Source organism: Elephas maximus, chromosome 8 (assembly GCF_024166365.1).
Source record: "Elephas maximus indicus isolate mEleMax1 chromosome 8, mEleMax1 primary haplotype, whole genome shotgun sequence".
Lineage (NCBI taxonomy): Eukaryota > Metazoa > Chordata > Mammalia > Proboscidea > Elephantidae > Elephas > Elephas maximus.
Window position 1 is genome coordinate 8,862,958 of NC_064826.1, and position 16,086 is coordinate 8,879,043.

At 42.7% G+C, this 16,086-nt stretch overlaps 1 protein-coding gene across 2 annotated transcripts in view; it reads right to left on the minus strand.

Annotated features, from left to right (window-relative positions):
• Window positions 1–210: 210 nt before the first annotated feature.
• WEE2 (WEE2 oocyte meiosis inhibiting kinase) overlaps window positions 211–16,086 on the minus strand; it is a 37,002-nt gene continuing 21,126 nt past the window's right edge. For both annotated transcript variants that reach the window (XM_049894639.1, XM_049894640.1), the window contains 8 exons: window positions 14,959–15,131; window positions 13,700–13,821; window positions 7,843–7,989; window positions 7,076–7,183; window positions 6,862–6,947; window positions 5,928–6,098; window positions 3,305–3,447; window positions 211–1,341 (listed from right to left, as the gene is read on the minus strand). In XM_049894639.1, the coding sequence (XP_049750596.1) occupies window positions 1,185–1,341; window positions 3,305–3,447; window positions 5,928–6,098; window positions 6,862–6,947; window positions 7,076–7,183; window positions 7,843–7,989; window positions 13,700–13,821; window positions 14,959–15,131 (1,107 nt within the window). In that variant the 3' untranslated portion in view covers window positions 211–1,184. The remainder of the gene's footprint in view (window positions 1,342–3,304; window positions 3,448–5,927; window positions 6,099–6,861; window positions 6,948–7,075; window positions 7,184–7,842; window positions 7,990–13,699; window positions 13,822–14,958; window positions 15,132–16,086) is intronic.

Below are 16,086 nucleotides of genomic sequence, written 5' to 3' on the forward strand. Positions count from 1 at the left end.
AACACGTTTATGACCAATATTATTTTATACCAGAGCCTGACCATTACTGGCTTTTTCGCTTACAAAGCTGGGCCTTGCAGCCAAGACCTATTACTACTAACCTACTGAATTTTCTCACCCATCTACTCAAGAGGCATTTTCCAACACAAGTTTCTCATTCTTTGTTAGCTCTATATTGTGAAGAAGAGTACTTTACCAATATCTGGCTTTGGAAAACATAAAAAACTTTATTTAAAAATGTTCTATTCCTTTAAAAATATATACAGAGAAACAGATTTGAATAAAATGTGGGAAAAAATCACAGGAAACAAAGGCAAATTCTGATCATAAGACCAAGAGAAATTGGTGACACCCAGAAAAATCAAAATGTCGTAACAGCCACAAGAGGATCGGTGCAAACAGACTGGGGAAGAACAGCTGAGTCAAATTTCCCTGGAGCCCTTTACTCCGAGTGTTTTTGTTCCACAAGTCAGCAGCCAGCAGACAAATGTTCTAGTTCTATATGGTCTTACTTCTACCTGCCTAATGTAATGGTGAAGTCATTTATTTAATAAATACAGTATCAGAGAGAGGGACTGCCTCCATCCAGAAAATACCTAGGAGAGCCTCGTATACAAAGCACCTGAGAATTCTCTTTTTGGAGCAGCATCATATAACACAAGCAGCACTGCCGAAATCCAAGCTCATTTTCTTACAAGCTGTTACCTCAACCGAAAGCCAAGTTTTACTCCTTTCCATGTACCGCGAGGGTCCCTGGGATCCTTGGTGGCTATCCGGTAACAGCAACCTCTTGGTCCACAGGCCATGCCAAGGGCTGCTTCCTTTTCTCCCATCGGCTCTGAGGCCCTTGCTTTCCCTTTGTTCATCAACAAATGTGAGAGTGAATAAATCGTTCAGAGGTACCACTGGGAATATAGCAACAGAGAAGAGAAATGGCTACCAATGATTGTATTGGGAATGACCGCTAATAAGAAGCCAGGATCGCCTGGGGATCTTGGCTGGGAATGATTAATCAGGAGTGGCTTTTGAAATCTTTGGGCATTCAAGTTGGTTAACGTTCCCATTTTATCGGAGGCAGATTGGGATAGTCAACACTGATTTCTAGAAGCTGTAGAGTAGAAGTATGGCTGGTATGAAATGAGTTCTTATGAGAATGGGAAAAGGGAAAATAAAACTGTATCCCCTCAGGATTTCCCAAAGGTAAAGCTTGAAGACCTTGTGCTCTTTCCTCCCACCAGGCGTTTGGTGCTTCTTGATCCTGAGTGGGTGGCTGAGTCCTCAGGATCACCAAGGTGAGTGTCTTCCTTGGGGGACTGGGTCTGCTGGGCTTCTCTCAGTTCCCTGGCAACAAACAACATTGGGGGAAGCACAGGTTACTTAACTCCCAACGAGAGATAATATTTATGATCAAAACAAGCACGGAAATAGGGTTTTCATTTTATTTCAGGATTTACAGAAACAAGCCTGAGCTTGATTGGAAAATTCCATCCCTGTGATTGTCATAAAAAATGGCTGGCATTCACATGCCACAGGGCACAGCAGGTTCAGTTTTCCAAAGCCTATTGATGGTGACTTCAATGTTCTTTAAAATTGAAGACATTAAGTGAATGACGCCACAGACTATATACGAAGCTACGGGAGCTGGCAAACCACAGCCAAATCCAGCCCACCACTTGTTTTTGTAAATAAGACTTTCCTGGGACACCAAACCAAGAAAATCAATCCAGTTACCATCAAGTTGATTCCAACTCATGGCGCCACCACAAGTGCAGAGTTGAGCTGCACTCCATAGGGTTTTCAAGACTGTGATCTCCTGGAAGCAGATTGCCAGGTCTCTTTTCTGCGGCTAGTAGTTGAGCCCTTAACCATGTGCATCAAGCAAGACTCCTTACTGGAACACGGCCGTGCCCCGCTGTCTATGTACCGTCTAGGACTGTTTTCAAGAAGGCCTGGTGATGCAAGTGGGTAAAGTACTCGAAAGATCAGTGGTTTGACCTCACCCAGCAGCTCCTTGGGGGAAGAGACCTGGTGCTCGATCTCCTTCTGTAAAGATTACAGCCTTTGAAACCCTATGGAGCAATTCTACCCTGTACTATAGGGTCGCTATAAGTTGGAATCAACTCTACAGCAACATCTGTTTTGTTTTTTAGGGCTGTTTTCACACTACAACAGCAGAACTGAGTAGTTGTAACACAAACCATGTGGCCCACAAAGCCTAAAATATTTACTATCCGGCCCTTTACAGAAAAAGCTGGCCAATGACTGGTATGAGTAATTTCAAGAAGGCATCTGCTCTCTGTGTGTGACGGAACCCATCCTGGGGATGGCTAATGGCAGTGAGTCGAGCCTCCACAGCCGGCTTCACGGAAGGCACACACGCACTCTAAGTGATACACATATAGGTACCTATCTGTATCTTTGTACTTCATTTATCTAGTGAAGTACAATCAATAATGTACTTCATTTATTGAAAATGGGATTTGAAAGGTAGAGCAAAAACATATTAATTACCGATTAGGAAGAATTACCTGATTAAAGGCTTAGTGTCTCCACAACTTCTTACCAAGAAATCATTCGGGGGACTTTTCAAGTCAATCTTTCTAAGATGGATTGTGAATCCAAGAGTAGCTGAACTTTTAAGCTTATTTTAGGAAAAAGCCACTTTTCATCTGCTTTTTTGTATTTTCAGCAATGCACAATATACATAATAATCACTTAAAAATGTCTTCAGAATTCTGCTCAACATCATTGCCTGTCCTCTTCCTCAAACCCACCCCATCTAGTTAACTTCCATTGTTTGATGAAGGAATAGATTAATAAGTAAGTGCACACATGAAGACAAACCTACACGATTAAGAGACTGGACTGATTTCTCTGCTCAGAAAATACCTCTTCCTCTAAACACGCACCGGGACTGTGTGTCTGTCTGTCTGCTTATCCTGAAACTTAATGGGGTTTCTAAAGTCGGTTTCTGCCCATCTCACCTACGGTTATATTAGGCAGTCACCCAACAGTTACCTGCTGTCACTCAAAATCCTACACGTTTTCTTCACCACTTGTATGTCCTTGCACTCCATTCCTCACTTGTGCTTTTGTTGCAGGTACCAGAATTTTCTCTCTCAAGCAGCCTCCCAGCCCCATGCTACACCAAGGACCTCACAATGCCATCTTCCTTGTGGGCAGAGGTTTATGTATCAGAACGTTCAGTTCTGCTTGAGTTCGCGTGGAAGACACAGCAGACCAGGCACATCAGTGTGAGTGGTAGACATAGATAGGTTCTTTGACTCCAACATCCAAAATCTACCTTTCCAGTGTGGCCGTCTTGACCTTTTCCAAGTTCAGCTGCTGCTGGAGCTCTTCAGTTCTCCCCAGGGAGGGACACAGGACCTGATTTCTGGCCAGAGTCACTGCAGAAGGTCTCTTCTCAGCATCAGGGTGGATCATAGTCTGATGATATCACCAAAAGGAAGAAAATAGAAATTTCACTATTGGGAACCCACCCAGCCACCCAAGCCAATGCCATCCCAGCTTCTGCCCAGCTTTTTGTGGAACCCTTCTTCTCCTTTGTGCAGAGAAGGAAATAAATGAAAGCTTAGCTCCACCTTGGACAGGAGGCTCATCCCTGCCCAGGAGCATCAGCTGTCCTCATCATGGACTAGTCTTTAAGTACCATAGAGATGGCTGGATGACTAACTGGTCTAATTCTATAATTTTGGAGAGCAAGAAACTGAGGCCCTAAGATAAAAAGTGACTTGCCCAACTTATTGGCAGGGCCAAGACCAAACCAAGGCTACTCAACTCCTAGTCCAGCCTTCTTTCCACTGTACCATGCTCTTTTTTCTACTGAAAATGAATCAAGAACTCTCCACCATGACGTATAAGGCAGAGGATGTTAGTAACCTAAAATGACACGAATATAGTAGAACATAACTAATTATATACAGCAACTAGCAGTGTAGTATAATGGGGAAAGCACAGACCCTTCCCTTTGGGGATCAAGGCTCCCAGCCAGCTGCACCACTTACTATGTAACTTTGAGCAAGTCACCTAGCTTTGGTGAAACACAGTTTCCTTTTCCTGAAAATGGGGATAACCATATTCACCTTGCAGAAGTGTCATGAGAATTAAATGAATTAACCTTGTGTATATTATCACCTTGCGCAGGGCCAGCATGAAGGTGCTCAGTAAGTATTAGCTAAATCAAGGAGCAGTTTACATGCAGAAGTAACAACCAGCCTATGAACAAAAGACCACTGTGCGGAAGGTTTACCATCTTCCTTCATGAAAGCAAAAAAAGTCAGGAAGAAGGACAAGTTTGTAGCTACATTTGAAGCCTGCAGGTAAATGATGAAACTCAGATCTCATCTGCAGGACAATAGATATCTCTAAGGCTATTTTAGGGATCCTAACCCCATCCTAAGAGCCCTGGTGGCACAATGGCTAAGCACTAAGCTGCTAACCAAAAGGTTGGCAGTTCAAACCCGCTGGCTGCTCTAGGGGACAAAGATGTGGCAGTCTGCTTGCATAAAGATTTACAGCCTTGGAGGCCCTGTGGGACAGTTCTACTCTGTCCTATAAGGTGGACTCAATGGCAGTGGGTTTGGTTTTGTAATCCCATCCTAAAAGGCGCTGTGGTAGTGCAGTTGTTAAGCACTTGGCTGCTAATCTAAAGGCTGGTGGTTCAAACTCGCCAGCTGCTCTGCAAGAGAAAGATGTGGCCGTCTGCTTCCGTAAAGAGTACAGCCTCGGGGCAGTCCTACTGTGTCCCGTGGAGTCACGACGAGCGTGCATCACCTCAACAGCAACCTCGTCCTGTTCCACATGCCATGAGTAAATTTTACATAAACATTTTACTTTGTTGGTGTAATTCTGAGCTTCTCAATAAAATAAATAAATAAATAAATAATTTTTTTTTTTTAATCTCTCTTTTCTCCAGAAGGAGACCTGGTGGCACAGTGGTTAAGTGCTCAGTTGCTAACTAAAAGATCAGCTGTTCAAACCCACCAGCTGCTCCTTGAGAGAAAAGATATGGCAGTCCGCTTCCGTAAAAAGTACAGCCTTCAAAACCCTATGGGGCAGTACTACTCAGTCCTATAGGGTCACTATGCGTTGGAATGGACCCAGTGGCAATGGGTTTGGTCTTTTGTTCCAACATAATACACTTTTCCTTGTCCCCACACATACCTCAGATATCACTGAGCACAATTATCACATAGATCCTTGAATTAATATTATGCCTTTCTTCCAGTAGGTCAAATGACTGGTGCTATTATCAGCCATCATTCAATAAAGTAGCTTATACTTTCTTCTACACACTCAAAATCCAAATCTTTTAGTTGTGTCATCACTGTTAACATTGGTAATAGTTAGAACCCTGAAACAGAAGCCAAAAGGGCACGTTCGGTTTTGGGTTAATCAGTTACAAGCCAAAGAGCTGCTCTGAGCCTCGGTTTCCTTGATTACAGAATAGAATAGCCCCCGGTCCGTTCACACGGTTGTTAGGAAACCAAAACACCCAAACCAAACCTGTTGCCATCAAGTCGATTCTGACTTATAGCGACCCTACAGGACAGAGTAGAACCGGCCCATAGGGTTTCCAAGGAGCAGCTGGTGGACTGGAACTGCCAAAGTTTTAGTTAGCAGCTGTAGCTCTTAACCACTATGCCACCAGGGTTAGAAAGGGTAAATGAAAAAATGTTGGTAATAGGGCTTTGCAAACTACAACACAAAAGGTTTTCTGATGTTCTCTAAAGTTTCCTTGAGGAGCTTTCAGTCTGCCCTATGTCTTCTCTGGGCTTCCTCTTCATGGTTCCTTTTTCTTCCCTTCTGTTAACGGCACTACCAACATCCTTCCACTGCCCTTTCCCCGCATAATTGCCATCATATTAAAAAAGACATATCCATTTTCTCTTCATTAGAGAAATCACCTTGAGCAGACTGTAAAAGTTTTCGGAGAGAGTCTGTGGAATGTCCGGAAGGTTCCCCTGGCGGATACGATGCCAGGCAACGCCATTGACGGGTAACGACTCAGCCCCTGCGGCCACTGCAATTGTTAATCCCAAAGCAAATACGTCCGCTTTGGGAAGGTGCCGATAATCCTTCAAAATAGAAGCCAAGAAGGCCAGTTAATTTGCCAAGCAAACTGAGTCTCAGCCAAAACCCAACTCTTAGAATTTCATTTGCGTGTGTACACGCTCTAAACAGACATGTGAGCAAGGTCACAATTGCTGTGGTGAGTTGTCTATTTCTAGGGGAGACAGAGGGAGCAAAATCTATCCAATTAATAACACTGTGCCCTGAGGAACTCAAGGCAGCTTCTAGTACCATCTTGCTCCATCAGGTTCAAGGAGGCTTGAAGCATTAATGGCGGATCAGAGGCAGGAAAGACTTGTTTTTTTCATGATTATTATGCTAGAGGACTTTAGTCCCAGGCCTGAATGGACAGAGATCTGGGAGATGGACGACGACTAAAGGTCATTCCATTACCAGAGCTGGTAGTGCTATCAGAAGGATGGCAGCCTAATAAGCATGGGTTGGTCCAATAAGAGTTTGAGGGAAAGCTTTCTTTCCTGGTAGGCAACCCAGGTGTCGGGAATTCCAGGGAATACGAGAAACAGTCTAGGACCTGTCCGAAGAACAGTGTGAGTATTGACTCATCCTGATGGAGCCACTTTCTTCACACTTTTTTAGAAAAGCTTCTCTCCTACCTTTAGGCTCTATATTGAAGGGGAAAAGAGATGGTGTAAGTTGAAATTATAAATATACACTTTTCATTTCTCTCACTGTGAGCCTTCATTTGAGAGTTAACAGTTCAGCAGATGACAAAATACCCCACGTTTCCCTAATCTATAAAATCTATACCTCTTGCAAAATCTCTTTAGCCAGGTAGCGGCTGTCACCCTCTTCCACTCTGGGTTTACTTATTGATGTCACATGGCCCAGGTCACCTAAAAGAAGGTGGGGGGTGGGGAATATAGAGAGGTCTTTAAGAGCATGTCTCCTCAGAGCTGCAATGAATGCAGTCTTCACCATAAGTTTTCTGGGATGGCAGTGTAGGGGTGTAAGGCAGGCTCACCAATTTTATACATCACATTGGCAGAGAGAAACCAATCGTTCTCATTCTCAATCTCATCTGGGGCTACAGGAGAGTCATTTTGCATCTTATGACAAATGAAGATGTTACCTGAAAAAATACATTATTGATCTAAATAATGATTCCTAAGATTTTTCACCCCAGTGACCCTTTTCTGTATTTGACATTTCAGACTCCCCCCTCCTCATCCTCTGTGTTCACGCAATAAGACTGCCAAGGTTTCTATTCCATGCGACATCTCCCACTGCTTAGTGCAGCTCAGTTATCGGTAATACCTTTTTGAGGTAAACCGTCCTCAGACAGTCCCCATTTACTGAAGAGACTGGCGGAAGCGTACTATCACCTCACAACACACACACACACACACAAACAAATAGTAGCAACTCGTGCCTGGGTCTCACATTGGTAAATGAGAAAACCACCAATCGTGGCTCACTTTGATTAGTGCTGAGTCGGAAGGGGGGGCAGCACTAGCTGTAATGATTGGGACATAGCCAACATGCTGTCGTGTAAATTAAACAACTGTTTTCATAGTCTGTCCTCACTATATTGGAAAGAAACTTCCCTCAGTCTCCTGGGCCCAGGAGGAAAATGAATAAGGCAGTCTAACTGAGTATTTTGGGGGGAAGACTGATAGAAGAAAGGAGTCCTGCCAGCAAACACTTTCTTTGACAAACACACAGGCACAGCTTCTGAGGGTGGTGGAGACAGAGCGAGCCGTGCAGCAGGCGTGATGGGTGCACACTGACTAGGTTTGATGTCCAGGTGCACCACGCCAGAGCTGTGGATGTACTTCAGCCCCAGGGAAATCTGCAGAAGGATATCCTTGAGTTTGGGCTCTTGGAAATGATTGCCAGACTTCTTGTTTTCGGATATGGTGGCCTGCAAGCTCCCACCTGGAAAAGAACAGAGAGCAGTTCCACCAAATGAGGGAAAACACATGAGTCTTATAGGTGAAAGCCTAGTAAATATTCAGCAAATTCCTCATCAATGATCTCAGTCCAACAAGTCCAGGTTACTTCAGGGTCAGTATAAAACATAACAATATCTGCCTTCTGTCTGTGCTACATTAGAAAGAAGACTTACGGGGATTTTAAAGAAGAAAAGAAAATTCTAGTATCCCAGGTTTCCAATTAGAGGCTCTACTGCCTCAAGTATGCCCCAAGTAGCATTGTAAACCATCACCATCTGTCAGTTTGTCGTACTATGGTGGCTTGTGTGTTGCTATGATGCTGGAAACTATGCCACTGGTATTTCAAATGCCAGCAGGGTCCCCATGGTGGACAGGTTTCAGCAGAGCTTCCAGACTAAGACTCAGAAGAAAGGATTGGCAATCTAATTTTGAAAATTAGCCAGTGAAACCTCTGTGGATCGCGGCAGGATATTGTCCAATGTAGTGCTGGGAGAAGAGCTTCCCAGGCTGGAAGGCACTCAAACACACAGTGGCCATAACAATGGACTGCAGCATACCAACGATTATGAAGGTGGTACAGGACCATCTTCACTTCGTTTAGTTGTACACGGTGTTGCCATGAGCCGGAGCTGACTCAAAGGCAACTAACGACAATAAACATTGTCAAAGTTTTACCCAATTACTAAGCACACGTAAACCAGAAGGCCAGTCAGGTCCAACCACAGAGCTACTATTGATGTATATGAGTCCATTCCACCATCATGACACAAGTTAGGGACCACTGGTAATTTTAATGTAATTAATTCTAAGTTTAATTCTATTAAAAACATATCACGAGATGAGAGCATTTAATGATTGCTCACCCAAGAAAACTGCAAAACCTCTATATACACCTAAATCTTATTTGTGTCACAATATTTGTACATCAGCTGTAGACTGTCTTGATTAATCAATGTTATCAATAAAAAACAGGGCCTGGATTCATATGACCACCTGACCTTGTATGCCCCTGCTCTGGGGTATTAGCTCACTCTACACACTTTATAAGAAGCTCTGGTGGCACAAAGGTTAAGCACTGGCTGTTAACCAAAAAGTTGGTCGTTCAAAGCCCCCTGTGGCTTCATGGGAGAAAGACCTGGCAATCTGCTCCCACAAAGTTCACAGCCAAGGAAGCCCTGTGGGGCAGTTCTACTCTGTCCTATCACATAGCTATGAGTCAAAATGGACTCAACGGCACCTAACAACCACAACATAGGCTTTATATCATCATTTAGCAAGCACTGGCAGATGCTTTAGTCAAGTTAGAGAGTCCTGGGTCTCACTGGCACTCACAAAGCCCTTAGCTCCACCCTCCAATATACATCAGAACAATAGGATGTGTGATGAAAATAGGACTTTTTGAGGAAGTTGTATTTAAGGGTTCCTGTGTAGAAATGAAGTAAGATCAATCTGTCATACTAAGAAGATTATGATCAAAAGGGAAAAGAATTCAGCCCTTGATGAAATACACAAAAAGCTATGGGAAAGTAGTTTTGTTTTTCTCTGGGACTCTTCTAAGGACTGATTTACTGTAGATGGCTTATGGATTAGAAAGGAACAAGGATGGAGGTTGTTAAAAATGACATCACCCAGTGACTGACTCTGGAGATGAGGTTATGAGGTGTGACAGGAGGAGCAAGGCTGCCCCAGGACCCCATGTCTACTGGGGCTCTTGTTTCCCTTCTAGCCTGGGTAAGGGGTGGGGGTGGGGTGGGGACACAGGGCAGGAGGAGGAAGACGTGAGAAGGAGGGGAAGGAGGATATGGAGGGGGAAGGGGGTAGAAGGACCAGGACCTGGGCCATTATTCTCCCTTATGAATACTTTGGACTTAATACCCTTTGTTTAGAGGTATAGGTAAACACCTCTGCATGGATTATCCATAACTATGAATAAGACCTGTTGCCATCAAGTCAATTCTGACTCAGCGATCCTATAGGACGAGTAGAACTGCTCCATAGGGTTTCCAAGGAGCAAGACAAGGTATAAGGGCATACTTTGTTTTGCATAATCTACACACATTTGAAGAGCTCTAGTGTCTATGGATTACATTTTGACAAATCAAAGTTACATGTCAACTGGCAAGTAAAGTAACTGGACCACCACGATGACTAGACCATGACTACCATAACCTACCACGTCTCGACCAAAATCACCGCCTGACTTCCAGGGCCCTCGTAGTCTTCCCACTCTTCACCTGGCTCACCTTATTTCCTATGACTGAACAGTACAAAGGACTTACCTAGATCAACTTAGTCTCCGACAGTCAGACCCATGCCCAATGTCATGCCCTTTGCCCAAGTGCTGTCCCCTAAGGGACGTCTTCCCTCTCTTTCTTGTTCTCCAGTCATCCTTCCACGGGGTCACATTCAAGTTTTACAGCCCTTGTGGAATTTTCTTATTCTAATGACTATTATCGAGTTCTTACTATGTATCAGGTGTTGACCCTGTGCTAGTATTTGACACGGATTATCGCTAATTCTCAAACTACGCCCTTACTAAGTATTACTATCTGGTTACTCAGTGAGGCTAGTGACATCCCAGAGACCACACAACTAGTCAGTGGAGCTGAGCTTTGAGCCCAGGTCTGCCTGCCTTTAAAGCCAGACTCCTTCTACCCCCGGGCACCATGCCTCGCTCACATTCATCTTCTCTGAATGCTTCTATCCACAGATGTACCATTTAGCTTCACACCTGATTTTTTCTTGTGTATTTTGTTCATCTTAACAGGGCAGGTGGAATAAAATGCCTTGAAGATAAGGGCCCACCTTATCTCATCCTAGAGTGTTTTTCACCCTAAAACTGATGACAGTCTTGAGACTACTGGAGGTTTTCAGATGTTGAAACGAATTAGAAAATGATTTGTAACAGGAATAATCACTCCATCTTATTCTTTTTTATTTGAAATCTTTATATTGTCCCAACTCAGGTTAAACTCAGTTTTGTTTAATTAATTTTTGTAGGAATAATAAATATTTATTTGATGTTATCTTTGTGTGTTGATAGTAAAGAGTCATGGAAATAAAACCAATATTTCTCATAGCGTAAGGGAGGAAGAAAAAAGAATAGGGGATCTCAGGTTGTGATAAGAGCAAATTAGGAAGAGGAGGTAATTAAGACAAGTCCCAGCCTCTTAAGCACCAAGTATAGGTGTTATGCATTGAATCATGTCCCCACAAAATGTGTACTGAAGTCCTGGCCCCTGTACCTGTGGATGTGATCCTGTTTTGAAGTAGGATTTTCTTTTGTTATGTTAATGAGGTCATACTAGAGTCATACCACTGCTGAGTTGCGAAAAGAACAGATAAAACACAGAGGCACACGTATACAGGGGAAGGCCAATGCCATGTGAGAAGCTGTCTACAAGCAAAGGAATATCCAGGGTTGCTGGTAGATAACAGAAACTAGGAGAGAGGCCCACAGAAGGAATTTACACTGCCAAGACCCTGATTTGGACTTCTAGCCTCCAGAATTGTGAGAAAATAAATTTCTGTTCTTTAAAGCCACCCACTTGTATTTTTTGTTATAGCAGCACTATAAACTAATAGGGAAGGATTCCTTTTTTTTTTTTTTCTAGAGTGACTATTAGAGAAAGGAATGGGGATGAATTTATTATAGAAAAAACCCATAAAGTTCATGAGTAAGGCTGCAAGGAAATTGGGCTATATGGAAGAGCAATTACATCTAATTAACTGGTGGGAGGATAGTTTGCCTCTATGATTCCCATCTGGGCCACCGAAGCTGAGACCTCCGGCCCAGAGCATTCTCTGATAAGGAGGCTGAGAATTGGGTCTCTCTCCCAGTCCCTTCTCCTTGTCAGAAAAGCCTTCCTCCCTGCTCTGAGCACACAGTAACTTTCCCTGTCCTTGCTCTTGCTTGGGCACCATTTGGCACCTACCCAACCCATGACCGCTTAATCGTACTAAGTATGCACCCCTGGGGAGGCAGTTTCTTCTGGTGACTTTTTGCCCACTGTATCATTAATCAGAAAACGCAGACTTACACAGTGAATCTTGTAGTTAGAGGGGAAGGAATGTTCTTTCTGGTTATGCACCTTGCTCACAGCATGGCTATGCTATGCACATCTGAACAAAAGGCACTCTCTGGTAACAGATGACCAGGACAGCTGTGGCAGAACAAAGGCCCCTTCCTCTTTTCCCACGCATGCCAAGCATATAGCACGCCTCTCTGGTTTATACTATAAAAACCCCGGGCCTGAGTTTCCTTGGTTCTCACCCACGACGCGTCAAGGGACATGCCTAGACGTAACTAAATAACCCAGCCTTGGAAAGGAGCCTTTTGGAGAAACCTGGATCCTGATAAACCCTGCTCCATTTATCGTGGTCCTGATTAATATGTAACTAATGAAGCCTGTGACCGTGTCAGTGAGTAGCAGATTATTCATTCTGATCCAAAGAGCCCTGCACCGTTTGATTTTTTTCACACAGTACATCGCAAGAAAGGAAAAGCCACATCCTTATTTTTCTATGAAATATTTTCATAGAAAAATATTTGCAAGACTAACAGCACAAAACTGCTGTTATGCCAACCCCTTAATCATAGAATAGAGCTATATTAAACCAAAGGAATCCGTCTTTGTTAAGCCACCCAGAAAACAGAGTTGTACTAGGCCCTGTGAATGCATGGTCCTGAAGGACCTAGGAGAATATATCCGAAGCCACTGAGTTTCACAACCAGCACTATGCCATCCCACCCAACGCTCAAAGGTAGGAAAGAAGCAGCAAAAAGCATGAACTGTCCCCAGCTCAGGGATCCACTTGAAAATTAATCAGAAGTTGGCTGCATATCCAACCAATGCAAGATGAAAAAAGTCCTGTCCCCTCCTCCAAAAAAAATCATAGTGAGTATGGTTTGTATCTTATAGAATACTGAGCAGAGAAGCATCAGTGGCACAGCAGTTAAGCACTCAGTTGTTAACCAAAAGGTTGGTGGCTCAAACCCACCAGCTGCTCTGCAGAGAAACAATGTGGCCGTCTGCTTCCGTAAAGATTTACAGCCTTGGAAACCCTATGGGGTGGTTCTACTCTGTCCTACAGGGTCACTAGGAGTTGGAATCGACTTGACAGAAGTAAGTGGAAGAATACTTAGCAAATGATAAAATGAGGACATACCACTCATCGCTAGGGTAAAGTTCCATCTCTAAGCACGAAGTAAAGTTTGAAGGGAGTGATAATTTCTATGTATCAGCAACATATCAGCTTTGCAAGAAATAATCCAATAACCTGAACCCTTTTTGAGGTTCATATAACAAGAAAATTCATTTTCAGCTCATCACATTTTCTCAGGCACTCTGCTTCCAAACAAGACTTTGTAGGTATGACCACTATGCCTGGCATAAACTGAGAGGCTAAGATTCCTGAAGAAATCTTTCTTTAAAACGACTTTAAAAGATTCACCAAAAACAAGGCAAAAAACACAATCTGAAATAATCAGATCATAGTTTAGGAAATAACTCATTTCTTATCTAGAAAAACTCAGGAAGGTCCTGAATGTGAGACAGCATACAACTGAGGGAGGGTAATTAAAAAAAAAAAGAAAGAATAGCAAATGGGATGTTTTTTAATGATACCAGTGCTGTTATTTAAAACAGTGCAGCGTTCCTCTCCCTCCCTGCAGGTATCCGCTCAGTACTTACCGTTGCAGTACTCGTTCTGAATGATCATGTGGTCATCCTCTGCCCACGCAGAGTAGTAACGTACCACATGGGGGTGATGCCCAAGCACAGCGTGAGCATAAACTTCACGCAAAGCTGAATCCCTAAGAAACAGAAGAGCATTGAGGAAAAGTCATCAAGAGAACATACGCAAAATGTCTTTAAAAGATGAGCTGTGAGGCATCACCGACACGCTGGCGGGATGCTCTTTGAGGACCTGCTACTTCACTTACATTTTATCTCATTAAATCTTTGTAACTGCTCAGTATGGTTGGTATTATCATTCCCATTTCACAGACAGGATTAGAGCTCTAGGAAGTTAAATGGGTGACCCAAATTCAAACAGGGAAGAGTAGGCCCAAGGCCAGAACCTTGGTCTGCCCATTCCCAATGGCGGACATGCTTTGGGTCTTAATTACACTGTATTGCAATCTCCAGATAAAGAGGTGAGATAGCATGGCCACAGGTTTGCAAAAAACCGTAGATATTGTGACAGGCTTTATGTCTTCTCTATGCAGACTCAATGACACAATGTTAAACCCAGCCAATATGATGTCGCTGAAGGGACAGCCTTGGGGAGAGCTATTCACTATGGAAGGGAAAGCCCAACCCAAGAAAAGCAAAATATAATTCTCAGTGAATTCCAGTATAAAAATGAAGAGCTCCAAGGCCTGTACCTTCAGATTCAGCATGTTAAGTATTATATTCTAAGTATTTAAAAAGCACTGGCTGATTCTGAAAATATTTGTTTTCCCTGTGACCAAAAAGAACTTTTGAACAAGTAGTTCTGGGAATGAAATATAAATGCTTGTTAATAACTTGACTATTGGATTCATTATTAATACAAGGTAGAAGTAAACCAGTGAGTTAACAGTAACTTCCAACTCAGCGATATTTCTGAAGAACTAAACAGGCACCAGAAGACAGTCCATAAATCTATTAATTAAAAAACCAGTAAGACCAATAGTAGAAGGCAAAGCCAAGAGGTCCATCAAAATCAAAACAAAACAACACAGTCCGAAATAACCACGATATAGTTTAGAAAATAACTCATTTTTCTGATTTGGAAAATTCAGAAAGGTTATGAATGTGAGACAGCATACTATTGAGGGAGGATAATAAAAAAAAAAGAGTAAATGGTATGTTTTTAAATGATATCAGTGCTATTATTTAAAATATTTTGAGAAGAAACAGCTCTTCAATCCAAGTGTGTACTTGCAGTACATTTCAAAGGTACTCACTCGTCTGAGAATCCTGCAAACGGTCTTGTTGAGCGTTTTATTGCATAAAGACATCCATCCAACCTCTTAATGCACTTGTAGACAGTACCAAACTCACCAACCCCAATCTTTTCTACCTCCAAGAATTCCTTTTCATAGCGGGAAGTCATGTTGATTTCTCGTAGGACACATCTCTGAAAAAATTAAAAACGGAAGTTAAAGTAAAATTCTTCCTAACATATCTTGAGCAATAAAATTGAGGCATGTGGAAGAACGTAATCAACATCATTGAATTATACATACAGGAATTGTTGAATTGGCGAGTGTCTTGTTGCGTGTATCTTCATTAAAATAAATTAAAAAAAAAATTGAGACGTGTTGCATCCCTAAATTGCTCTTAGTTTTCAAAAAGACTTTTGAGGCAAACCCAACAGGTTCTATCTGTGTCTGTATTCATGGTAGCAAGACGGCCTTCTGGGCTCTTTGAAGCCTTCCATCCAAGTCTACACCCTCGTTTCCCTCGGATCTTTTCCAACACTCGTTCTTCTGTCTGGCCACACTACCCTTTCTGGTATGCTCCTACAGGGGACACATCTACTTACACCCTCTACTGGCGGCAGGGTGAAACATTTTTTTAAAAGACATCTCCCTTTGATTTTCGTCTACCTGTCTCACGGTCTAGCTGCTAATGTTTCCACCTCAAATTGAATAACTATATTTGTCTTCAATTCTCTCCCCCCAAAGTCTTTTTATCATAGTCTGGAGAACCAAATGGTTTCATTGGATATTTCGGAGCGTGTGCGCCCCTACTGGCCAACCAGCAACATTGCCCAGCTAGTAAACCACCCACCTCAGTTTTCTGAAGTGTAAGATAAGGATCATGGCGACTACTCACCAGGGTTCTTTTAAACATTACCTGAGAACATGTAAAATAAGTTAGTATAATCCCAAGCCCATGATAAATTTTTCAGTGAGCAGTAAGTAGCTATTACCACCAAGGTCTACTTATATTCATGTGAATCTCAATCCAAGCAGCTTTATCTTTCTGAAGTTATGTTTTCCCAATGCCATTAGCAAGGATTTCTTTCTCATATAACTTTAAGAATTCTAAAAATTTTGACTCGTCCTAGCTCTTCATTTTCAACATCC